Below are 27101 nucleotides of genomic sequence, written 5' to 3'. Positions count from 1 at the left end.
GAAAACAGCACCGGAAGAGATTTAAGGCCAATTAATTATCCATTACTGACTTATCTCGACTACAGAAGTCTAAAAAAACAGAAGGCAGTTAGTTCACTCCAATGGCCAAATAATTGTGTCTGTCTCATGTAATGCTAAAACCAACTTATCAATGTAGTATACAACCCAAGAGTGGTGGACTGAAGAAGAAAGGAAGAGAGTACTATGGATTGTTTCATTATTATTTATTACATGTAAATCCCAGGACCTGAAGCCAAGTTTAAGGTAGAGACCAAACATCACAATGAAATAAAAACAGAATAATTAGCAGAATTATTATTAATTAGCCATATGAGTCCAATTTGTAGACTAAAAGAATTATTCTATATATATTGATTTTAGTACAAAAAGACCAATATACTGGCTGAAAATAGAATTACAGTATATATATATATACTGTATATATATACACATACACACACATATATCACAGAAATGTATTAGTCTCCCCAAAAGCTAGCTCCTTCCAAACTCGATCTAATATTCTGCATGTTTTCCCTCCTCTGCTTGGTAAACACACTGGCTTCTCCTTTCTGCAGCCGGCGTCTGGTAGCTGCCTTCTGCTGCCTTGTCAGCTGCCGCTTCACCTTCTGCTTCACTAGGTCCTGGAAAGATTTTGTAAATTAGTATCACTGATAATCATTCTGATAAGGAGCAGAAAAGTCATTAAACAAAGCCTTACGTTGCTAATATATTTCAAAATTGCATGTTGAGAATGAATTTTTAAAATCCTAATGATACTGTGTGAACTAGTAGATAAACCAGGAGCTGTTGTAAAATTTATATTCTTTGCAGAAATAGATTATACAACAAAAGGGGTCAAGATAGTGTAATAGTTGAAATTATAAACCACCATAGTGCCATCTAGTGATTGATCATCATGAACATTGAGGGAAAAACCAAGATGAAACCTATTTCTTTTTGGTAAAAGAAATGATTTAGTAATGAATTATTTGTTTGTTTGTTTGTTCATTCATTCGTTCCTGATGCAAAGTTTCATGTAGCCTAGTGCCTGGCTGGCCTTAAACTGAGACGTAGCCAGATAACCTTGGCGCTCTCCTGCCTTCACCTCCACAGGCTGGAACCATAACCACACCTTGTTTGTTGTACTAGAGATTGAAAACAGACTAAGGGCAACAGTCCCTCATGGGAAGTCTTCATAGGGTTTTCTAGAGATGCAGAATATTGTCTTAGAGTTAACAACCAAAAATCTAAGTCACTCATTAGTTAAATGCCATTTGTATAAATCAACATGACTGAAAAGAAAAAAACAAAAAACAAAAAACAACACCTTTTTTTGAGAAATTCATTTCATAATAACATTCTTTCTTTATAGCCCCACTTCAGACCAACGTACAAATCCTACAAGGTAATTTTTTTGTGTAAGAAAAACCAGGGCACAACATGAAGTAAATATTACGTGTTATTTTTACCATGTACAAAACCAATGAAAAGCCGTGAGCAGTGGTTCACACCTGTAATCCCATCAATCTGGGAGGCAGAGGCAGGTACTATCTCTGTGAGTTCCAGGCCAGCCTTGTCTACATAATGAGCCCAGGATAGCCAAGACTACATAGAAAGGCCCTGTCTCAAAAAACCAAACAAAGAATGAAAACTATCTCATTCATTGTTAAAGGTAAAACCATTCTCCCATTAGATCTAGCTACATATGTATTTATTAAAAGGCAACATGCCTTAATCAAGTCTGCTGTATGTTTTTAAGAATAGAATTTACAAATGACTAGTGGCTGCTAAGAGCTTATGTGTAACATTCAGAAGGACCTAGATTTGACCTTTAGCAATGCAAATGGCCAGCAAACAGGAATGATAAAAGAGAATTAAAGATCTGGGGTGAGGGGAGCTGTGGCCATAACATATGGTATGAAAAATATTATTTTCCATTAAAAAAAAAGAATTAGGGGCCAGCCTTGTCTACACAGAAGCCTTCTTGTTCATGAAGTTAGGCTGAGAGTCTTATCCCCTTCTTAGGATACAGGTTCATGTATTACAAAGCTCAAGACAAAAGACTTGAAGACAGTGAAACCACGGCCCAAGTTTAAAACCAGCCTCTGGCTATGAGAGCCTGGTAAAGAGAAAAGAAACAGAGCAGCTTAAGCCCTATTTAAATAGGCACAATTGTAAGTAAGCCTAGCAGAAGGCAGCACCACTTAGAACCTAGATCATTTTGTTATGATACTGAGAAATCAAAGAAAGGAGGTCAAATAAATCCTAGCCAAGTATAAAAACCAAGAGCAGAAAGGTTATCATGAACTGTGAGAACTCTATAGTAACATTTTTATCTTTTAATGTAATACAGGCTTCAAAGATTTCAATGTTATACCTACAAAATCATGTTAATTACCCAACCTCAGAAAGAGACTATGAAGACAATTACATCATGAGAATTTTACCTTTACTGGTCTAGCAAACTCTACTTGGCTCTGAAAGGCCCCAGAACTATAATATAAACTGCTTTTTGTTGTTTTTCCTGTGACAGGGTTTCTCTGTGTAGCCTTGGTGGTCCTGGACTTGCTAAGTAGACCAGGCTGGCCTATAACTCAGAGATCCGCCTGCCTCTGCCTCCCCAAGCACTGGGATACAGGCAAGCGCTACAGTGCCTGGCTAAACTTCTATTAACTACTTTTTATTTTACTCTTGTGTGCGCATGCATGCATAGTACACATATGCATCCTTGTGTGTGTGCAGGTGTGCAAATGTGTGTACATGTGTGTACTGAAGTCAGAGGCTCCTGTATACGGTCTTCTTTCATCATTCCTCAACTTATCTTTTCACATATACATTTAAATTATCACACGTATTTACAGTAGACTCCAAACTTATTTTTGTGGGATAGGGTCTCACACTGAACCTGGTGTGGCAGGACTACAGACATACCCACTACACGTCTGGCTTTTTAATGTGGGCATTGGAGATACAGCTCATGGAGGAATCTTCCCAGCTTGAATTTTTACTTTATTCTTAATGGCTCTCATTTCATTCTATCCAAAATAAAACATTGTAAACATCTAATTCACACATCTGAGTTTTTAGTAAGTTTAGAGAAATAAACTTATTTATCTTTTGAATTTACGTTGTATGTGGCCATTTCATTTCCTCATTTCTTCTCTTCAAGGCTGCTTCCTTGTTTATTCAGCATAAAGTAAATTATTTCTAAAAACTAGCTTTAATAACACAGAAAGAAAAAACAACATGGCAAATTGACTTTGATTTATGGAAAATCTGATAAATTACTATTATTTTACTTTCTTAATGGTTGACAGAATATACTTTTTAGAAAGCACAATTAAAGAGTGGTCTTCAAAGCACTGCCTAACCCTGACAGAAGGCAGGTAGGTAGTAGGCTGCAAACTGGCACAGTGACTGCCAAGGAATCATGAAGTAAGCACACCCAACATGGTTTTGCCTGAGTGCTGAGAGAAATAGATAACGACTTGTAATCCCCGCTCTTTCCAAAAGTCAGGTATGAGGAGACCCATGTGCATAGCCCTGGCTGTGTGGCTGGAGCAGCACCCTCCACAGGGTTTGCTTTGTGTGCTGTGACAGATCTCCACCCTGACTCTTCCTTTGGGCAGGTCAGAACAAAGTCTGGCTTACATGCTGGAAGCCTAGTTGGGGCTGCAATATTTTGCTTACTGTCCTGTTTAGAAAGTGTCCCTTTTGTAAACTGTTTGGACACTAATGCTAAATGCCTGAGGAATCGACAAAAATTTGATACCAAAGACATTTTAAAATTACCTATTTCCCAGAATGTAGGAAGTGCTGAGGGTGGTATTCCTTCACATTTCAGCCTCATTACTGTGGCCTTACCTTTGTGCAGAGTCAAATAACCTTCCTTGTTAAAAAATTAAAGACTGAATCACATGGGAAACTACAAAATTCCCATCTGGATCCAAAATACGTAACATTTTATGCCTCAAATTCAAACTAATTTATACGCTGGAAGGTTTGCCTCCTCCAGGTAAGGTGAGTCCTCCTGCTTCTTACTAAACTTCTGCTGGTAACTGTGCAACACTAACATACGCGATTCCCACTGCCTGCTCTGTCCACAGCTGGCCCATGTGCGGTACTTACTGGAGGGATGGTGGAGCAGCTCAGGACACTGCCTGCAGACGTAACACTCAGGGTTCTTGTTCGATGTTGAGCAACGCTCCTCATACTGTCTTCATCTCTACAATAAAATTTAAGAAATATATAATTTATCTTGTTGATTCTTATAATGTAAAATTAAGTTAATCTGTATTATTTTTTGTGGTGAAGTTTAAAATGAAATGCCTCCGAATTATATTTACAAAAATAAAAGTGAAACCACTTGCAACTCAGTCCACTCTATTACTTTCCAACACAGTACAGATAAAATATTCTCATTCTTTTTCTGAGACAGGGTCGCATTTGCAGCCACAGCTGATCCTCCTGCCTCAGGCTTCCAACCCCCAAGTGCTAGTGCAAGGATTTCCAATATGTGCCATGATGCCCAGCCAGAGACAGTTCTCGGAAACTGCAGTGTGAGTCAGAATAAAATCTATAATATGGATGCGTTTATGCTTTTAGTGCTCACTATTTTAACATACACAGTATACAAGAACCCAGAAAACATTAACATCTAATAGCCAATATTCTTCTGAAACATTTATTTTGTAAAATTACATGTTTCTTTCTGTGTGGATGTCACATGCCACAACACGCACGTGGAGACCAGAGAACAATCGGCAGCAGTCAGCTCTTTCCACCCACCATGTGGGTCCTGGGAGGAGCTTGGTCCGGCTTGGTATCATGTGACATTATTTGCTGCTCTATTTCCCTGGCCCTGCAACATCTACTTTGCTTCTACATTCTGCTTAAGTGACTACTCAAGAAATAAATTCTTGCAGTGTTTGTTTTGTAAGAACAAATCATTAGCCCTGACCCTGCTTAGTAAGACTATTAACCGTAGATAGCTGCATGCTAGGCATTTGCTAGACAGAATTCAAGGCATATCTGAGAAGGCACTTCTGAACTGGTAAACCCAATAAAGCAAACTGCCCTCTCAGTGTGGGTAGGTGCTGAGTCTGGAATATACTGGCAGATAAGAGAATCCCCTGTGCCCAACTATGCTTAAGCCAGGACACAGAGACTTTTCTGTCTCTTGAATCTACACTACGGTCTGTCCTGAGTTTCTAGCTTGCTCACTGTCGATGCGGCACTTCAGTTTATAGAATTTCTGAGGCCAATTCTTTATAAAGCCCATCCTAGACAATATGGCTGATTTTATAAGTTTTCAACTTTTTAACGGTATGAAGTGTTAGCATGGCTGTTGGTAAGTGGTACTGCTGCCCCTGAGATGCCGGGAAAGTGAGACCTAAGTGACTATGCAACCAAAGGCAAATTACAAACGTTATTTTGTTTCTAGGCTATGGTATTTGGTAGTTTACTTGTATCAAACACACTTTAAATTTTCCTTCAAATCATGACTGGTTTAAGACGTAAGCCCAAGGTAAGTAAGACTGTCCAAAATAAATTTCCTATTGATTGCATTTGGCCTTGAGAAAGAACACAGACCCAATCAGATCACAGTCTGGTGTCCCAGCTAACTCTTCTACAAGCTGACTTTTTCTTATGCTTCTGCTTTAATTTTCCAAGTTTATTATAATGGCAGTAGCCCATGCAGAGCTATGTGGAAAAGGACACAATTCTTACATTTCGTTTCATAAACAAAACTGCAAAGGTAAAGGTGTTCTTAAGATGCACAGATGTAATGGGTTTGGAAGAGGATTTAGAGGTGGAAATTTTAAGCTGACTCTGGTTAGGAAAGTGAAATGGTGGTGAAACCGAGGACCCTGCATGGAGAGGACCTAGAGGACCGTGTCCTGCTCAGACGTAGTCGACAGGCTGCTTAGAGTCTGCATGTGGGTCCCCTGACATGGAGAGCAGGGGCAGCCTCTGACACGGAGAGCAGGGGCAGTCCCTGACATGGGGAGCAGGGGCAGTCCCTGACATGGGGAGCCAGGGCAGCCTCTGACACGGGGAGCAGGGGCAGTCCCTGAGACAGGGAGCAGGGGCAGCCTCTGACATGGGCTGCTGCTTGCTTTTTGATCACTTCCTCCTGGCAGGATGGCCTTGCCAGGCCACAGAGGAAGAGGATGCAGGCAGTCCTGATGAGACTTGATAGGCTGGGGTCAGATGGTAGGGGAGGAGGGCTCCCCCTTTCTGAGGACTAGGGGAGGGAGGGAGAGGGGGAGAAGGTAGAGATGGGGGGGGACCAGGAGGAGACAGGGGAGGGTGCTACAGTTGGGAGGTAAAGTGAATAAATAGAAAGAAAGAAACAAAGGAAAAGAAAATGGTGGTGAACCTGGACATGGCAGCAGAGCAGACTACGGAATTAGTTATGACAATTATGGAGGAGGAAGCTATGGGATCTGGACGTTATATAAACTGCAACACTATAGAGATGGGCCAGTGAACAATGGAAAGTTTGGTGGTAGAAGGAACACCAGGTGATCACATGGTGGAGGAAACGGGGATTATGGTGAGAGGCTCACACAGAGCTTCTAACTTGCCATGGGCTCCCTGTAAGACAGAAGATGATGAAAGCCCAGAGGAACAACCTGCTTCCAGTTATTGAAATGACAGTGTTAAGTAATGTCTATTTCATTCATACGTAACTATGCAGTGAAATGGCAGAAGACAGCAGAGCAGACAGAGAGCGCCATTTTGTTAACTGGTTAATTACCTTTCTGTGGAGAAAAGAATGAGACAGTTTCTTAGCTTCTTAATTTTCTTTTCTAAGAGTGTAGAAAGGATTCCTTTTTTGATGATGTGTAACTTTTAAAGTTTCTCAAGGTTTTGAAAAATATTAGTTGAGGTCATGATATAAAAAGACATAAAGTTTTTCTTTTTTAAAAATTAAGTCATTGAACACTTAAAAGTTAATACAGTAATTCAAAAAGAGTAAGAGATAATACCCCTGAACATGCACTAGCGAGTGCTTAACGATGTTCTGCTGATCTAGCTTTGTTATATTAATGTTTGAAATAAATAAAATCACTACTGCAGTAAACTATTGCTTGCTTCTGGACAAACCATTCCAAATCTTCAAGTTAGATTTCAAAATTTTTGCTAAGTTGAGTTTAACACCCTCAAGAAAAAAAATCCTTAAAATGTAATCCTTTTACGTATCTTTAAGTGTACATGAACAAATAAACAAAACAGTCAAATGTCCAAAGTGCCAGGCTGTGGATGTCTCTGAGTTTGAGGCCAGCCTGGTCTATAGAGTGAGTTCCAGGACAGCCATATGTACACAGAGAAACCCTGTCTTGAAAAAAACAAAAAAGGGGAAAGGCCCAAAGCACCAAGAATTAATCTCAGTAGATATTTAACACAGAAATCACATTTGCTGCATGTCTCACATACTTATATGTCTTTTAGTTTAAACATACAGGAAGCGTATTAATGAAACAGAACAATTTACCTTGCCTAAAAATAGACCTACTTAGTCACTAGATTATAGAGATTCAGTTCAACTGAGAAGACATTTTTTTAAGTATAGTAAGTCAACTTTCATTATTATATATAACACAATTACATCATAGCATTTGTTCCTTTTCAAATATGCTCCCTTGTCACAATCAAAGACGATATTGATCTCAAGATTACAATTAAAAGGCCAATGAAAATCTATACCTGAAAGGCCTGAGCTCTCTGTTCAGTGATGACAAGGCAATCAGATGGGGGCAGCCATCCTCACCCTCCTCAGAGCCAGCCGGGCTTCTGCACTGACCTGCCTGGCCGTCATGTCTGGTGTCGCTTTCAGTTCTATTGCTCTCCTCAGAAAACCCAGTAACAGATCCGTGAGTAAGAACAGGCCGTTCTATTTCTTCGACAGCTTGACTTAATTCAGTCATTTCAAAGCTGGGTCCATCAGTGCTCCCCTCTGAGGCGCCATCTTCTTTTATCTGCTTGCCGTCTGCAGGTGAGCGGCAACGGGAGCTGCCAGACTCATCTACTGAGTTTGGTGCCTTTTCTGTCTCTGACCTCCAAACTTCGGCTTTTTCTAACATCTCTTCATCAGAAAACGAGAAGTCAGATTCCTCTTCTGTTTCAGTAATTCTGTCATCAGGACCTACCGGATGGAGCAGTTCATCATCTGCTTGCATTTCCTTTGTGTAGCCACTGGCAGAGACCTCAACATCAAGGGAGCCCTCCCTCCTAGGAATGCAGGCATTAGCAGTGAGTAACAGAGAAAAGGTGAACAGCAACGCTAACAGATGATGAGCTGAGTTCTAAGGGCCTGCCATATTTTAATCTTAAACAATTCTTTTAATTACTTAAGATACTTGAATAAAATGACTAAAAAGCAACACAATAATTCAAATATTCTACCAGCTGACTTTTTATTAACTTAGTAAATTAACTTTCAAAAAAGGGCTAATGGCTGCTTTTTAAAATATGTAAATACACTACACAGAGAAACCCTGTTTTGAAAATCCAAAACCAAACCAACCACCCCTGCAAAGAAGAACCCCAGAAATATCTTAAAAGTGTATATAAAACCAATAAAGATTAACTCTAGAAATACACATTGTTTGAATTTATGTATCCGTTTAAGGCTGGAGACATGGCTTAGCATATGCTACTTTTCTAGCAGAAGGGAGTTTGGGTCCCAGCACCCACGTGGGTTGGCTCACAAGCAGCAGCTCTAGGGCATCAACTTAACACAGGCTAGAGTCATACAGGAAGAGGAACCTCAATTGAGAAAATGTCCCCAGCACTGGCCGGTAAGCAAGCCCATGGGCACTTTCTTGATTCATGATTGACATGGGAGAGCCCAGCTCACTGTGGGCAGTGTCACCTCCTAGAAGAAGGCTTAAGAAAGTAAGCTGAGCAAGGCACAGGGAAGCCAGGCAACAAGCAGAACTCTCCTTCAGTTCCTGCCCTGACTTCCTGCTTCGGCTTCCCTGATGATGAGCTGTAACCTGTGAGCCAAATAAACCTTCCCCCACAAGCCACGCTTGGTCATGGTGTCTTATCACAGTGAAACCTTAACACATAGAAATACTCATAATAAAAAATAAAATCTTAAAAAAAGAAAACATTTTCACTAAGATACTTGATTTTTAAAAAATGGGTTATGAAATTTGATACAGCACTCAAAATTCAATTAAAGGTATTGACTTCATAAAAATATAAATTCAACACAAAAGTTCAATTGTGTCTTAATGTCTGATGGCATGTATTTTCAAATCTTCTAGCTACTCAATAGCAATTATGTGTCTGGAAACTATTTCAGATTAAAGAATTAACTTCAGAACTAAGGAAATAACCTGTTACTTACTAAATACAGACCTAATGTCATTAAAGGTTGGGTAGAGCTCACTTTCATAGCCAAAACGCTTCATGAAGAACTCTCTGATGCATCTAACATCTCTGTCAAAATACCTGCAAAAGGGAACATTCATTTTAATTTTTCCAATCTACTGTTCATTTATCTACTTCTTTACAGGATGCATATCTTCTCTATGTGTTTACTTCTGAACAAGCTTTGGTTTTAAAACTCAGACTTCTTCTTAAAGTCCTGTTTGAACAAATGGCTCCACAGCTAAGGAAACTGGGTTTGAATGCTAAGTCCAAATTCTTTTAATGCTATCTACATTGTAGTTTACATATAAATAAGAGGAACAGTCAGTTTTTAGATTTCCAATACATAGGATAAGCATAATGATAAGATTTAAAACTGGATCTAAGTATATTTTCTCTTCTTTAAAGATTTTCTCATAGGGAAAAGTCTAGTGGTTAGATATCCCTTAATCAAAAAACAAACCTCCATCATTGAAACCATTTACTTATCCACATAGAAAACTGGAAAATTTTGAGTAAAAAATGATTCTGTGATATACAAACACATGGCAACTAGCGGCAGCTTTAGCACATACCATTCAGCATTCTGGTGGGAAGTGGAAACCATCTGTGGAAAATCAATCATGGTGATGTGGTCATCCTTATCCAGCATGAGATTGAACTCATTGAAATCTCCATGAATCAGCCCATGATTTCCCAGCTTGACTATCAGTTCCATAGCCTCATCATAGACTGATGCAGGGTCTTCAACATGATGCACCTGACACCTGCAGGTATGAACAGGTTATGTGTACATGTTCCTGATTTTAATGAGTATAGACATGTATGTGTTTGTGACGATCCCATTCCTGATCCTCCAGTCCCCCCGCCCCTGTTCTCCTCACACTCTGCTCCACTCCTGTCGGCTTCCCACTCATATCTTCCTTACAGCTCCGCTCTTTTTACATAGGCTTTTTAAAATTTCATTCATTCTACTTCCAATGACTGATCCACTTTCAACAGACTTCCGTTCAGCTTATTTAAATAAAGCGGCTCAAGACTTAATTTCCTCTATGCTGCTATATATCTAAATTCTTAGTAATTCCCATGTCTAGTCAGCTGACTCCCTTCCTTTCCTTGAAGTACTTTAATTATCAGGCATCATGCCTTTCAGACTTTCTTTCTTCACTGTCCATTACTGAGCAGAGTCCTCACTATCATCGATTTTCCACTTTCATTCAAATCCTATTCCAGAGGAACTCACCTGGCTACCTGTGAACACACTGTCTTTCATGATGCTTCTGACTGTCGCTGTAATCAGAGCTGTCACCATGTCCTGCCTGGGCTGCTCTAAGCTTCCTCACTCATCTCCCCTCCCTCCCCCTCAGGTCTCACTGTCCACACCTCCCTCTCCCTCTGCCCATCCACCTCAGCTATTATGTTCTAAATCCTGGCTTGTTGTCTTTCCAGCCACGGCTGGAGCGCAGCCTCAGCTCTGCCTAAGCGCTCACCCTGTGACTGGCACTTCCCTGACTGTCTTACGCTAATTTGGAAGCTCCAACCTTGAGCCTCTTCCTTGGCCTTTATCAATAGCATTTACCGATACAATAGATATGCTGCCGAATTTCAAAGTGTTTGGTATGTAACAGATTCTTCATAAATACTGAACAAATGGCAGAGATTACAAGATGTCTGAATGAAACTGAGTTCTCAATTTATTTTTGTATACCTCTTTAGAAAATTCTAACCTCTCAGAAACACTTCAACAATCTTAACGTTTTATTTAAAACTCCTGAACGTCCAGTTCACCTATTAGGACCTGTGCTTGCAGCTTCCTGAGCACTTACAGGGGATACCCATTGATAAGCTCCATGATCACTGCATGGCGATTGTAATCAACTGGCTTTGGAACTGGAAATTTCCTCTCATATAATGCCTGAAAGAGAAAAATATGAGATGTTAATAAAATCATCATTTTTAAAAGGAAAAAAATATCTATCTTCCTAAAACAAGGCTTTGCAAAACTTTAGTCAACCTATAGGTATTTAGTTCATGGTTTACTTACTATAAAAATTAGCTGAACATAAAAATTCATTTAAGTTTCTTTGAATTAGCTTTCCCTCTTTAAATGCACAGTTGTTATGTACTCTATACTATGATTAAGTCACACAAAAATGAATATAAGTCTTGTAAGACTTTAGTGCCTTAGGATGTTTCCTTTTTATTTAAGTTTCTGTCACTTGTTGATATGTGCTTACAATATTGAAATAAAAACAAATTTTGTTTTAGGTTTACTGGCATAAGAAGTAAGTTGTCCTGAAGGTCAGGCACTTTAGTCTGTAAATCGCTGGTGCTGTTCTTTAGACTACAATATGATGCAAATAAGTGACAAACATGGTAGTCAGAGCCAGATGGTACCTTAGACCGTTCACACATCTTCCCCTCTCACAGCTGGAATGCCAACATTTCTATTCGACCTTTGCCACTTATGCAAGATTATTCTACTAGTGTTCAATCCCATGCCACCACACCTTACCTACAGACCAGTATGAGACCAGACGCTATGCCAATGCATAACTTAAAAGTACCTACAATGGCAGGGTGTGGTGGTGCACTCCTATAATCCCAGCACTCAGGAGGCAGAGGCAGGTGGATTTCTGTTGAGTTCGAGGCCAGCCTGGTCTATAAAATTAGTCCAGGGCAGTCAAGGCTACATAGAGAAACCCTGTCTCGAAAAACAAAACAAAACAAAACAAAACAAACAAACAAAAATCTATAATGTATGTAGCTATTTTATTTCAACCTGAACCAAGTTTGTATTTTTGTTGATCAATTTTCAAAATTCTCTTTAATTCAGCTGTCTAGTACAGGTACAGTGCAACTCTCAAGTCACAGCCTAAACTTTATCTTATTCTTTTCCTCTTGGGAAAATATCAATGCATTTAAAGAGAGCACTTCTGTGCAGCCAGGTGTTCTCTATGAACACCCAATGTGAACACACTTAAAAAGCAACCACTATCGTGTAGAGGAAACGGCTAATGATTTCTGCCAGGATGACTCCTTAGAGTACAAAAGAATGTAACATATAATACCTGAATTGCTTATTTATACTGTTGTAAGATATTCTCCCATCATTAACATTTAAGTGCCAGATTAAATGAACTGCTCAAAGAAAACAAGCTGAGCTCCCAAGAAGCAGCTGCTTCTGCACTATAGTAATCCCTAGTAACTGAAAAAAAAGTTTGTTGTTGTTGTGTGGGGAACCAAACAAAAGTCCAGTCATCAAGACGGCCCAGTGGGTAAAGGCACCTAATGACCTGCATTCCACTCCAGAGTCCCTCATGGTGGAAGGAACACACACACACTCACACACACACACACAGTCAAAATGTAAAAACAAATGAAGTAAATTTTAACAAACACTACTAGACAGAATAACTATGTTATTTTGTTAAATTTAGCTGTGAAACACAAAGTTTTTCAGATACCATTTCAATGAGGGTGCTCATATAGTCACAGATTTGCATAACAATAAAATGCCTTCATTAAGAGGAAGCCACTAGGAAAAGAGCATAATCAACAGAGTTCATGTTGACTGTAGGGACTAAGTCAGGGTCAGAGAGATGCTTGTCATCACGGTCTTTATAAGGTTTGGTTAAAACAAACTACAGGCATCTTTTTTTTTTCTTTTTTGGTTTTCAAGACAGGGTTTTTCTGTGTAGCCTTGGCTGTCCTGGACTCGCTTTGTAGACCAGGCTGGACTTGAACTCACAGCAATCCACCTGCCTCTGCCTCCTGAGTGTTGGGATTAAAGGTGTGCGCCACCACGCCTGGCTTCTTCTTTTTAAGAGATAAAAATACCTTCATATATGCAAATTCCTTCATGGCAGAGAGACGAGATAAATAAAGCCAAGAAACATTATGCCTGTGTTTATGGTAATCCCGTTTGTTTTTGAGGTTTCGAAAGGAGGTTCTTCCCAGTCTGTGAAGCTTCAGTGCAAACTGCTCTCCTTCTTCATTTGCCACAATGTAAATATCTAGAGCAAAACGTGTACAAGCACTGTTAGAATACTTTGGCCCCAGTGGTTAAATAGCTGTAACTTCTTTTGCCTTCACCTGTGTCTACTCTCTTTCCTCCTAGAAATACTTCTTTAGCAAAACACTTTATATCCTAAATGACAACCCAGGACATGCTCATATGGAACTGTAGAAGAAAGCAGAGAAGTACTTAGCAAAGCGTACTACTGTTTTCAAAGGTGCTCAGTGCTTACACCTACCATTATGTCAAAACAACCACTCAATTCATTGAGAAAGCATTTCTAGTGAAAGCAGCGATGTCCCTGCACCCTCTGTGCTAGGGATCTACACAGGCCTTGCATATATATGACAGGCCAGTGCTCTATACTGAGATTACAACCTCAATCCAGGAGAGTCAGTTTAACACCTTCTGTTTCAACACATTCAACTGCTTTGATGACCTGTAAGTTAGAATATAACCTTGGAAGTAAAACAGTAATTTTCTTAGGCAGTTTTACCAACTATCAAAGTAAGTCATTTGTTTTTCTTCCTCCACTTTCCCCTATCACCCAGACAGGGTTTCTCTGTATAATCATACTGCCTGACAAGGAACCCTGTAGACCATGCTGTCCTTGAACTCACAGATCTCCGCCTGCCTCTGCTCCAAGAGCTCAAGGACGTGCACCAACACACAATGCTGATGTTTAGGACATGTTCTCAGTGCTATAAGAAATCTTAATCATATTTCTATTAAAAAACAGGCTTTCATATCTTATTGACAGAATATAAATCTATATATTTTTTGAAACATCCTAATATCAAATTTTATATACTTAAAAAAAAAATCCTGTTATGAACTGAATTGTGTTCCTCAAAAACTCGCACATCAAGCAGGGCGTGGTGGTGCACACTTTTAATCCCAGCACTAGGGAGGCAGACGTGGGTGGATCGATGTGAGTTTGAGGTCAGCCTGGTCTACAAAGTAGGTCAGCCACGGCTACAGAGAAACCCTTTCTCTAAAAACAAACAAACAAAACTCCCACACCAAAGCACTAAATTTTCTATCTGTTTAAAGATAGGGACTTCCATTACTACTCAAAATTAAGAATGAACGAAACTCAAATCACTACTGCTCAGAAACTGGTAAAAAAAAAAGCTGTAGAGTACACATCCACTGTAACAGTGTATAATTATGAAAAATCGCTGAGTAATTATAAGCAAGAGTGAAATATTTACCAAAGACTTAAAATATTAGAAGAAAATTAGGGCCTGAAGTGTAGCTGAGTGGTAAAGCATGTGCTAGCATGAAGGAACCCTGGGTTTAGTCCAGAGCACCTAAGTTGGGAGGAATAACAAAATAAAATAAAACAAAACAAAAAAACCAGATGGAATTAATTCTTGGCATTATGGAGATAACTATGTCCCTCATTTGTATTGCTTACAGCTGACTTTCTGAACTGATAGTGATGGACTTATCAAGGTAACTCACTATGTTCCTCATTTGTATTGCTTACAGTCAACTTAGTGTTTTTTTGGACTATGAAACAAAATGAAAGAATGCTTTCTCAAAGTAAAATAAAAACTTAAGCAAAGACAATGCTTTCAACAATACTATTAGTACATACCTGACTCTTTGCCAACACCCATCTGGTTTCCAACAGACTCAATTACCTGTCTAGAAGACAGTGTTTTCAAAGCCAGGTAATCATAGCCAGCATTTGTCAACCGATACCCCTGGACAGCTGGACAAAAATTAGGTAAGAAAATTATTTAGCTGTACTGTAGCAACCAGGACACATCAACACAAGCCAAACATTAAAAGACGGAAGTCTAGAAGAGAAAGATGGATCACCCAGACTTGTAAGTCCCAATTTCTTCTCTGTTATAGTGTGATTCATGTATGTACACCAGTTTGAGAGTCTGTGACAAGATACAAAATCAAAGTATTTAAGTTCAAACCATTTTATATTGATCTGACCATAAATTCATGCCTGTTGTTGTAGATAGTCATTATCCTCTTTACGTTTACTTTGTTTTATAGTTATGAAAGATCTGTGACAGGCTTTTAAACCTTCAACCTTATCACAGATGGCTTGAGAAGCAATGTTCTAGAGTCCTGTGATGTGCTGAATTTTCCAAAAGTGGTGGTAACTGTAGTACTATCTCATTCGTCCTGCAGTGTGATCTTGCCACTTTCTATGAGCGCTTTGATTTGTGTGGACTCCGATGTAGAGGAATTTTAATTTAGAACATGGCTATTCAGGCAAGATATCACATCCAAAGACCTTCTGGGTCTGTGTGATCTGGCTGGAATATAGACGCACCTTCAATACAGGAGACAGAGGCAGAGCTCTCTGAGTTCAAGGCCAGCCTGGTTTAGAGCAAATTTCAGATAAAGAAAAGCTTAGGTTCAGGTGTGGTAGTTCACACCTTTAATCCCAGCACTCAGTAGAGAGGTGTGTAGACTTCTGAGTGCTAGTCAGTGCTGTTCAGGCAGTTTGGTTGGGTCAGTTGAGTTGAGAGGCAGAGCAGTGGAGGTGAGCTCGTGGCTGTTCGGTTAGTGGAATTCAGAGGCAGTTTTTTACAGGGAGAGCTTTACATATAGAAGGTGAAGAGAGAACAAGCTACACACAGGTGAAGACAAAACAAGCCAGAGGATTAGAAGACGTTGCTAGAGTTAGTATGAGGTCAAGCACAAAGCAATTCAGTCAGAGGCTGAGAGAGAAGCCGGCTTGGAGAGGAGTTTGAACCAGAACAGCCAGCTAGAGTGCAGAATGAACAAGGAAGGGTGAGTTTATTCAGCAGTAAGTCTCAGAGGCTGAAAACATTCCAGGCCTAGATTAGATTCTACAGAGGCGAGAAGCTTCCAGGACTAGGCCTAGGTTAGCAGAAGGAGGCAGTAAGCCTCTGAGACAAATCATGAGAATAAAAGATACTTTAACACTCTGATTTTGACTAATTCTATACAGCAGAAGGTGTCAGTTCTTGGTTGACTAGTTAGGCAACCTGTACTTCATGCCCTTTGAAAGTCAGCTCTACAGAAAGCAAATTAACTGAAGACTGACAAATAATGTAGCACAAAATACTTACTTTTAGTGCGTTCCCAAGCTATGAGTTTATGCTTCACCAATTCTCTTAAAACTTTATTACAGCCACCATGCTTCAGGCTGGCTACAGATGCAATCAAACTGCAGGGAACAATTTCATGGTTCTTCATGCCCATTTCAACCTGAAATTAAAGCATCCATCATGCCGCATCAAGCAATACAAAGCCGTGTCTACTAAAACCTGGCTAAGAAACCAGCCTCTTGAAACTTTTCTGTGGTCACAGTTGTGTGGCCTGACGGAACTACAGTGTGAGAAATATACTGCTAAGCAACTGCAGGCTACAGAGGCTACAGTGGGCACTAAAATGGCTGCGCTGTCACTAGACAGCATGACCTCAGGAGATTATTGTTGAACACATGTTCTGGGCAGGCTACAGTGGGCACTAAAATGGCTGCGCTGTCACTAGACAGCATGACCTCAGGAGATTATTGTTGAACACATGTTCTGGGCCAAAGAAAAAGGTCAAGGCAGATCTATGACTATAATTACAGCATGCTGAATTTGCTCTTGAAAAAGAGTTAATCGGTGATATTATGTCTCAAGAGTAAAAACTCTCAGTTCTTGAGAAGTTAACACCTAAACTCCTGCCTTAAAAAGTACAGATATTAAGCATAAATAAGAAAGCACAATATGAAGCCGGACGTGGTGGCGCACACCTTTAATCCCAGTACTCGGGAGGCAGAGGCAGGTTGGATCGCTGTGAGATCGAGGCCAGCCTGGTCTACAAAGCGAGTCCAGGACAGCCAGGGCTACACAGAGAAACTCTGTCTAGGGGGTGGGGGTAGGGGAAGCACAATACGGAGACATGGATTTTGGTAGTTATTGGGACAGAGTCTTTATCCCTGGAAAGCCAGAAGTAGCAGCTCAGGGCAGAACAAGAATTCTAGCTGAGAGATGACTTTCATGAAAGGAGACACAGCTGAGAATGAATGCAAGGAAAGGACACAAAGCACTAGCAGAAGGAGAAAAAGTTTTGGAAACGGTATCTATGTAAGAAAGCACTGACAGAAGTAGTTGACATACTATGGCATGGTGGAGCCATGCAACTAAGGCCAGAAAACACTTCTGCCTAAGAAACAAAAGGGCAAGGAGTCTTATACCAAGGGAAATGGGAAACTCCTGAAGATGCTTTTGCAAAGGAGATATACATAAGAAAGCCAGGCGCACAGAGTGGCACGCCTTTAATCCCAGCACTCAGGAGGCAGAGGCGGGTGGGATCTCTGAGCTTGGGGCCAACCTGGCCTACACAGTGAGTTCCAGAACAGGCAGAGCTAAGGAAAACAGAAAAACGAAAGGGGAGAGATACATAAGAAGTTACATTTAGGTCTTTAATCTGGTAGAAATATACAAATTAAAAACCTGGAAGAAATGTACTAGAAATTAGTACAGCACTTTGAGATGAAAACAGTAAGTGAGCTGGGCCAACCGGTAATGGTAATAGAAGACAGGGATTAAAGATTGTTCTTTCAGATTTCCTTACCCCCTTGTCTGTTCTGCACTCTGCTGAAAAACCTACAATTATTAGTAAAACCTAACAAATGTGCTTTTCTGAGTGAGTCAGACGGAGCATTAGGCGACTGGGTCTATTACTAGGTGCCTAACAGGCCTCCTTAGAGGACTTAAACCCTGTCCCCTAAATTGGAAGCCATAGAAAAGCGAGCGCTTCTACAGTAAAAGGAAACGCACGAAGGAAGGCTTTGCACCCTACAGGAAAAAAGTTAGACTTTGGAACCCTTTAACCAGATCCCTGCCTCGGCGACCACTCACACCCCAGGGCTCTCACGCTCAGCTCCCAGCGGCCGCAGAGGAGCAGGAAGAAGACGCCGCCAGAGGATAAGCAAGAAAGGAGCACCCCTTACCGCGGTCAGGACCCTGAAGTCATCGCGGCTCATGTACCGCAGCTTGGCCACGTTCACCTTCCCCATGCTTGCAGAGCTCCGGCACCGACGCTGGCTCCCCGGGAAGACCGAAAGCAGCTGGGTAATCTCGCGGGATTTCCGCGGCTGCCGGCCCGCGCACGCGCTCTGGGTTTACGGTGCTTGCTGGTAGGTAAGAACACACGCTGGGCTGGCAATGGAAAGTGCTGTATTTTCTGGTCTTAGAACTAAAAGGTACGGGAAAGTCGTTACTCAGTCTTTCGGTAGCAGTTTTACACGCGACTGATTTGGCGAGTTGCAAGTGTTTCACGTAATATATACCACGTTACTTTTCAGAGCTGCCAGGACCTGATCGGAAATAGGGTCCGGCTTCCGCAAGCCACGCCGTGACGTCAGGGGAGGGGCAGATTTTTGTCCTCTCAGCTGCACATCTACTGCTAGTGCTCAGCCTGCTACTATAGAGCCATGGAGGGGCTTGAGCTAGCTGTATCTCAGGCGAGCAAAGCCAGTAGAAGGACGGGAGCAGGACACCTAGCGCGTCCTCTCGGTCGCCGCCAGCGCCTGTGCCCGGTGTCCGCCTCCACAGGAAGCGCGCGTTTGGGTGTCCCTGGGGTCCAGGGCTTTTGGAAGGCTTTCTAGACACTTCCATACTGGACTTGATGTTCCTCGGTATGCCTACCTACCGGTAACCGAGGGACTGTACCCAAGATAGATATGTTTATATCTTTACCATCATCACGACAGCTGCAGCGTGTTAACTGCAGTGTGACTTACCTGACATTCAGTATTTGTGTTTCTCACTTCACGAATTAATTATATTTTAAGACTTTAAGCAACAGATCCTTTGGTCTACTCTTAGGTTAAGCGTGGGTTCTACATATTATCGTCAAGGGTTATGATCTGCTTTATCCTTGATAGATTGCCAACCATTGGTGTGTCATTTTTGGGGGTTAGGGTTAGGGAATACACAATATGTAAACTTTAAATGTTGGGATTCAGATACTTTCGAGTCCCCCCTCCCCGCCTCCTCCGCCCATATTCCACTCCTTCCTGTTTCGAAGAACCAGTGTATTCATTACTCCTTTTCAAGAGTGTGTGTCGAGAGTGTGTAGCTCTTTAATTAAAGCATATACTAGGGGCAGGCAGCAGGCTATTGTGTCCCATGTCTTTCCAGCTAAAGTAGTTGGTACTCTCAAATCACGGAATCAAAACAAAAGAACAGTCCTCTTGTCATTTCTGCCCTCACCTTTGGGGTCTTGCATACTTGAATACAGGACTCTAATAGGCTTATCTAATTAAGACTTAACTAATTGAGACTGTTCCACTTAATGGGGTTTTCTACATTAACATTAAAATATAAAAACAAAAAGTTTGAAGAAGCTGCACTGATTGTCAGTCTTTCCCTTCTCAGCATTGTTGCAGAGAGCCACCACTGATTGGGTGGGGTTGGGTCCAAGTTCTGGAATGTCAGGGCATAATCAGAGTCCAGGTTTCTCATCTTTTCAATATTGTTTTTAAAATATAAATTTATTTTAGTAATCAAGTCATGTATGAGTAAAAGTTTCTGATTCAGTGTTTGTCTTTCACTATACTTAATGTTGACTTAAATGCGTGGTTCTCAACATTCCTGATGCTGTGATCCTTATACTGTGATGATCCCTAACCATAAAATTATTTTTATTGCTACTTCATAACCGTACTTTTGCTACTGTTATGCATTGTAAATATTTTTGGAGGCAGGTTTACCGAAGGGGTCTATCCCACAGGTCGAGAACCACTGTCTTAAATACACAGCCTATTCTAACCTCATTCACTATTCATTAAATATAGACACCAGGTTTTGTTTGTTTGTTTGTTTGTTTGTTTTGCTAGACTTTGGGGAAACTCAATCCCAAACCCTAAAACTTAGAGGGAAGGAGCAGTGTAGAAAATACTAGGTGTGACAGAAAAGCCAAGGACTCCAGGATGTTGAAATTCCTTTTCCCAGACTTCTCTACCTCAGTCAAGCTCATACATACACACTTGCTGCTCGTAAAGTGAGGGTCCTGAGTGTCTGAAGTTCCACTGTTTTAGTTTGGAATTCAATGTATTTAACAATCTACATCGCTCGGCTGGGGAGATGGCTCAGACTTTAAGAGCTTCGACTGCTCTTCCAGAGGTCCTGAGTTCAATTCCCAGCAACAACATGGTCGCTCACAACTATCTATAACATGATCTGATGCCCTCTTCTGGCCTGAATGTGTACATGCAAGCAGAGCACTGTATACAAAATAAATAAATAAATCTTAAACTACAACAACAAAACCAACAATCTGCACCCTTTGAATCAGTTTGTAAACGTGTCTGTTTTTTCTTGTACAACTCCCTTTCCTCACCACCCCTCCCCTTCACTTGTAATGTTCTCTTCACATTTCCCCAATCGTAACTTATGGTTCAAATTCTACTTATAATGGGAAGCATTTATTATTTTTATTTATATTCATTTCTTAGATCAGATGGAATAAATTACTACATTTGTGACTCAAAGCAGTAGAAATTGATTTCCCCATAGTTCTTAAAGCCAGAAGCACAAAGTCATTTTTCACTAGGCTAAAAATCTAAGTATTAAGTGAAAAAATAAGCCAAGTTCAAACAAATGCCACATAGTGTCTCATTCGCAGAACCTGGATTTAAAGAACTATATTGTGTGAAGATGTGATTATGGATGAATGTAGGCTATAAAACTAGAAGGGAGGAAAAACTAAAGGGTAGTAGGAAATAGCATAGTGCTAAAGTATGGGTAAGAAGGAAGCGGAAAGTAAGTCCAACTAGGTTAATCAAGAGAATCCACTGTAGTTCACAAGGAGTTCTGAGGGAAGTAGACACATATAAAATATAATATTAAACATCCAGTAATAAATGACCAGATAAACAGACAAACTTTAAATGGTATTCAAAAACCGGAACAAAGCCTTAAAATGTCTGTTGACAGAAAGCAATCATAAATACGTAGTTAGTTATTCACTTGTGTTGACTGGTTACAATTTTATTACAGAATTACCTATGAAAAAATCTTTTAGCAGGGTGGTGGTAGCACATACCTCTAGTCCTAGCACTTGGGAGGCAGAGGCAGGTGAATCTCTGAGTTCTAGGACAGCCAGAGTTACGCAGAGAAAACATATCTCAAATGCCCCATTCCCAAGCTTTCATTTTATATAACTGGTCCAAAAATACTTTCTCTAAGTTTCGAAGTGCTAAAAAGGCTTCTAGTTATAGTTAATGAAAGGCAGTCACTATGGCAAAACTCCACATACTACAGTTTCCCCCACAGGCAAGTTTGTAAATACCTCAAAATATCTGCTGGAACTCCAAAATGTTCTACAAAGTTTTGTAACAAGGCCCCAAACTTTAGCACAACTGACTCCATGATGGAAGTATTGTTCAGGCTGTAAAACTCAGCAGGTAACCAAGCACACTGACACCGGCCTGTAATCCCAGCATTCAGGGAAGTAGAGGCAGGTGGATCTCTGTGAATTCCAGGCCAGCCTGGTCTACAAAGTGAGTCCAAGATAGCCAAGGCTAAACACAGAGAAACCCTATTTCTAAAGACCAGGTCAAACCAAACCAAACCCAAAACAACAAAACACAAAACCACACACAAAAAACTCAGCCATTAGACAGCATTACCTGCCAAAACCAAAACAAAGGTCTAATTCATCCAAGTCCATATAATTCTAGCAAAGTATCAAACTATAGTAACCTTGTGTTTTAGCTCCTGTAGCTCCACTTCTGGCTGTTCCTGTTAACTGAAGTATGTCAACTCGGAACATGGTTTTTGTTGTTGTTGTTGATGGTGGTGGTGGTGGTGGTGGTGGTGGTGGTGGTGGTGTGTGTGTGTGTGTGTGTGAAAAAGCTCACTCTGAGAAGGGCTCAGTGCTACACTGGGATCCCAAACACCCAGAGTAGTTACCAGCCAGATAATAAAAATTTATATTTGCTTAAATCCATGTTCTGGTGGTCTTCTCTGGTAAATACCCTGCCACAGTTTTAGACCTGAGGATGTTTCATGCTAGTTTTTGTAAGCACCTGTTCCTGAGATAGGTTCATAAGACTTTTCTTTTGAGTATAACAGCCCCTTTCCAACAAGTCTTCAATGAATACAATCAGCTCTGTTAAGCTGCTGTCGACATTCAAAGGGCACCTACAAATGTTGAGATCCGCTTTTTAAAACAGTGAAGGGGGTTTCCTACATCACTATTACCCCATACCCCAAACTCAGTTCTGAACCTGGGGCACTCTTGCCAAGGAAGTCAAAGGTTGTCACTCTCAGTTCTTGTTGAGATGACTTGTTTCACAGAAGCAAATACAGCATATGCTTACATGCAATAGAAGCTTTCATAGTAGAGTGCATCAAAACCTAGCCATTCTTGACCAGTTTTAGGCTTTTCACTATTATTGTTGATACATTTGGTACCCCTTGTAAAGTCACTGATTATTGTTTGTGACTACATTGAACCCATATTGGGCTTTACTCTCATGGTTTCTGCTTTGGTCAGTTTTCTACCCCTGTAATTCATATCCTATTTTATTTTTAGTTTTCTGAGGAAATTTGCTGAACAAATTTATATTCCTACAATGGATCAATGGATACAGAAAATGTGACATAGCTACACAATGGAATATTATTCACCCTCCAAGATGAATGAAACCATTATATTTGTATGAAGATGAATGGAGCTGGAGAGCGCCACGTTAACAAAATAGTCCAGATCCAGAAAGAAGTACGTAACCTATGCTGACTCTTGGTTCTGAAAAGACATGGAAGTAGTGTAGTGGGCTCCTGAGCTATAATCATGCATCTCATGAAGTATTCCTAAGAAAACATCAAGTGCTAAAATGATGTTAGGTAAAACTGGTCTCTGAACCAGCCCTACATTCCTAAGGTGAACTTGTCTCTGGACCCGTCCTATGTTCCTGTACAGTGTGATCTCGAGTTAAAGGTTGACTTTCTGACCACTTAACTGCTATCTATCCACTTCTGTAAAAAGCTTCTGCAAACAATGCTTGCTTTCTGTATATAAAACAGTTGTGGGGTTTTTTTTGCCCTTAAAAACTCAAACCAAATGGAACTCATGGCTGCTTCCTGCTAATCTGCTTGGGGCAGTCCCACTGGTGGCCAATGAAGACTCCATCCTATCTGTTGAAGCCTCAGGAGTTTTCTTTTCAGGCACCCATAACAGAAGAGCTCCTATTTGGGAAGAAGACGGGGAAGGGAAATAAGTGAGGGTGATGGGCAATGACTATAATTAAAGCACATAAATGCATGTGCAGAAACTTATTAGTGAAAGTCACTATTTTTGCAATGAATATGTTAATAAAAAGAAGTACATTCATAATATCTTTTTAATATTCATATTTTATTTTGTTTTTTAAATATTTATGTATTATATTTATTGCAAATGAGTGCTTTATCTGTAGAAGAGGGCACTAGATCTTATTATAGATGGTTGTGAGCCATCATGTGGTTGCTAGGAATTGATCTCAGTACATCTGGAAGAATGGGCGGTGCTTTTAAGCACTAAGCCATTTCTCCAGCCCTCATTTTTTATTTTGAACTAATTCATGATTATTGGCAGAATCAGCTAATTATACCAAATACTGATTATTTCATTTTCCTTTTTTTCAATAACAGCTACTGATTACCACCTGGACACATATTCCCTGAGCCAGCGACTATCATTTCCAGTCTTATTAGAGTTAGTTTTGGGTCGTGTACTTAAGTTTTTATTGAGGGCATGCCTGTATAAATTACAAAAGCACAGCATGAGTGTTGTATTTTTAAAATTGTCATATGTTTTCCTCTGTTTCAGTCTAATCGCCTGTAGGCTGAACCAGCCTCAGCCCTGCAGCTGACAGCAACTAGTCGAAGGCAATGCATGAAGGCTAAGGTAGGACTCAACCCTAGGTACCCTCATAGAGAGGCTTCCTTCTCATTTTGCTCCTACTGCTTATCTGAACATCACAAGAAAGAGAAAGGCATTATATTTGTACTACTGTAGAGACCTTGATTACATGAAAATAGTCACACACAACTAATACAGATGGGATTTTTAAATTTAATAGAATGTTTATTGAAATATGTTTTTAATATAACATTCCTTCAGATTACGGTTTCCCCTCCCTCAACTACCCCAGATCCTCCTTGCTAACCTAAGACCACATCTTTCTCTCTTTCTCGTTAGAAAACAAACAGCTGAGTGTGGTGGTGCACACCTTTAATCCCAGCCCTCTGGAGGGTAGAGGCAGGTGGATCTCTGAGTTTGATGTCACACTTGTCCACAGAGCAAGGTGTAGAACAGCCAGGACAACAGGAAACCTTCAACCCCACCAAAAAAGAAAGAAAGAAAGAAAGAAAGAACAAAAACAAACAGAAAACAGGAAAAAGAGGCAAGGAAAAAGCACCAGAAACCGACACAGAGATACATACAGAAATCCCATACGAAACAAAATTGGAAGCCATAATATATAAGCATTGTGAGATGGCAAGCCTCCCAAAACACTATTGAGTTGATTTTCTGTTGGTCATCACCTACTGCTGGGAAGAAGCTTGCTTTTAAGTGTGGTTTTTATATGCTCTTAAGTGTGTGTGTTTTTAAAAATATGCTCTTAAGTGTGGCTTGTATATGCATGAGATTCAGTTGGGGAAAACTAATTTTTCTTTGGGAGCAGTTGTCAACTGAAGACAGCATTTGTGTTAGGGATGGGGCTTTTGTCCACTTCCCCTCTCAGCTGTGGGATCCCATCTGGACTGGACATGCATAGGCCCTGAGCATTCTGCCACAGTCTCTGTGTTCAGATGTGCTTTCATCCTGCAGTGTCTGGAAGCTTTTGTTTCTTCAGTGTCTTCTATGCCCATCAGCTCTAACAATCTTTCCACCTCCTCTTCCACTGGGTTTCCTAAGCCCTGAGGGGAGGGAGCTGATGGAGACAAGGTCTCTCATTCTCGGCACATTCTCCTGTTGTGGCTTTCTGTATTTCTGTATTTGTTCCCATCTGCTTCTCTGGTGATGGCTGAACAAAATACTGATCTGTGAGTATAGTAGAATATTATTGTATTGCTACATTCCTTCAGTAGAATAGACATTTTTTTGTTTTCTCCTAGGTTTTCCCCAAGGCTTGGTTCCAGGCTCTTGGTCACCTGAGCATCCTCAGCCATGTGTTCCATCTCATGGAGCCTTAATGCCATCACATAGTGGTTGAGTGCTCCCACGTTTGTGCCACTGTTGTACCAGCGTGTCCTGAAGACGAGTCACCATTGTAAAGCACAGGGTTTGTAGCTCGATTGGCATTTACCTTTTTCCTCTGGTAGCATGCAGTGTAACTTCTAGTACTGTGAACATTAGTCAATAGGGGTGAAGGAACTAGTTAGGCACCATCTCAGCTTCTCAATATACAATGAGTTATGTGGGCGTTGTCTTCATCAGTAGAGCACAAGCATCAGTTTGTGGAAAGCAACCAATAGCTTTGGCAATAGCTTGGGTTGCTTTCAGGTTTTTAGTGGGGCCCCTTGGCCAACAGCTCAATGAGATGTAACTCATTCTTGGCACTGGATGTTTCTCTTGGCTGTGAGAGTGTCTAGGTGGGCTTTGTCTCCCCCCATTATTTGTGATGCTTCTTAGATATCTTTCATATTTCTTCAATGTCTTGAATTTTTTATTATACAAATCTTTCACACACTTGCTTACAGTTACCTCTAGATTTTTTTTTTTTGAGGCTATGGTGAAAGTTAGTGTTTGTCTTATTTCTTTCTCAGTCAATTTGTCATTTGTATGTAGGAAGAGTACTGATTTTTGTATCTTAATTTTATATCTGCTACTTTGCTGAATGTGTTTATTAGCTGTAGAAGTTTCCTGGTATTTTTTAAAGGGTCATTTATGTAATATTCAAGTAGATCTACTTTGACTTCTTTCTTTCCTATTTGTTTCTCTTTGATCTCCTTCAGTTGTCTTATTGATATAACTAAGTCTTCAAGTACTATATTGAATAGATGTGAAGATAGTAAACAACCTTGTCTTGATCCTGGTTTTAGTGGAAATACTTTGTGCTTCTCTCTGGCTGTTGGCTTTCTGTAAATTGACTTTGTTGTATTGAGCTATGTCCCTTTTATGCCTAGTCTCTCTAGGATTTTTATCTTGAAGGGGTGATGAATTTTGTCAAAGGCCTTTTCTGCATCTATGAGATGATCATGTGTGGTTTTTTTGTTTTGTTTTGTTTTTGTCTTTCAGTCTGTTTATAAGGTGGATTAAATTTATTAATTTACATATGTTGAACCATGCCTGAATCTCTAGGATGAAGCCTACCTGATCATGGTGGATGATGTTTTATATGTGTTCTTTGGTTCAGTTTGCAAGTATTTTATTGAGAATCTTTGCATATATTTTCATATATGCTATAGGAAATTTGCTCTGTAATGCTTTTTCTTTTTCTTTTGTGTGGTTTAGATGTCAGGGTAATTGTGGCCTTATATAAATAACTAGGCAATGTTCCTTCTTTTTCTGTTTTGTAGAGTAATTTAAGGAATACCGGCATTAATTATTTGAAAGTCTGGTAGAATTCTGTGCAGAATCCACCTGACTTTTAGTTGTTTCCTTTATTTTACTATGGATTATAGCTATGTTTAAATTGCTTATCCGATCTTGATTTAACTCTAGTAGGTTGTATATATATCAGTAAATTTATCATTATATTTTA

The 27101-nt window shown here is 40.2% G+C and overlaps 1 protein-coding gene and 1 long non-coding RNA gene across 2 annotated transcripts; one reads left to right on the top strand and one right to left on the bottom strand.

Annotated features, from left to right (window-relative positions):
- Positions 1-209: 209 nt before the first annotated feature.
- RIOK2 (RIO kinase 2) lies at positions 210-18493 on the bottom strand. Its single transcript, XM_084774925.1, has 10 exons — positions 18354-18493; positions 16477-16615; positions 15012-15128; positions 13231-13406; positions 11217-11305; positions 9966-10157; positions 9379-9471; positions 7717-8241; positions 4132-4228; positions 210-644 (listed from the first exon to the last, which is right to left on the bottom strand). The coding sequence occupies exons 1-10, from the start codon at positions 18417-18419 to the stop codon at positions 480-482; spliced, it is 1659 nt and encodes a 552-aa protein (XP_084631051.1). The 5' UTR covers positions 18420-18493; the 3' UTR covers positions 210-479.
- Positions 18494-18522: 29 nt separating this feature from the next.
- Positions 18523-25673, top strand: LOC311593556. The gene is made up of 3 exons (XR_014777753.1): positions 18523-18605; positions 24221-24298; positions 25513-25673. It is a non-coding gene; the product is annotated as an uncharacterized lncRNA (long non-coding RNA).
- Positions 25674-27101: the final 1428 nt, after the last annotated feature.

This window comes from Acomys minous (assembly GCF_964271855.1).
Source record: "Acomys minous genome assembly, chromosome: 3".
Classification (NCBI taxonomy): Eukaryota; Metazoa; Chordata; class Mammalia; order Rodentia; family Muridae; genus Acomys; species Acomys minous.
This window is presented reverse-complemented; position numbering and strand designations above follow the sequence as displayed.

What these genes read in the sequence shown, in the direction of transcription:
- RIOK2 (XM_084774925.1), bottom strand. Translation starts at nt 18,419, where the DNA reads ATGGGGAAGGTGAACGTGGCCAAGCTGCGGTACATGAGCCGCGATGAC. An exon ending in AGCTTGGGAACGCACTAAAA is followed by an intron (nt 15,129 to 16,476) that starts GTAAGTATTTTG and finishes ATTTTTGTCCAG; the next exon opens with CTGTCCAGGGGTATCGGTTG. An exon ending in AGAGAGCTCAGGCCTTTCAG is followed by an intron (nt 4,229 to 7,716) that starts GTATAGATTTTC and finishes ATTTTATTGTAG; the next exon opens with AGATGAAGACAGTATGAGGA.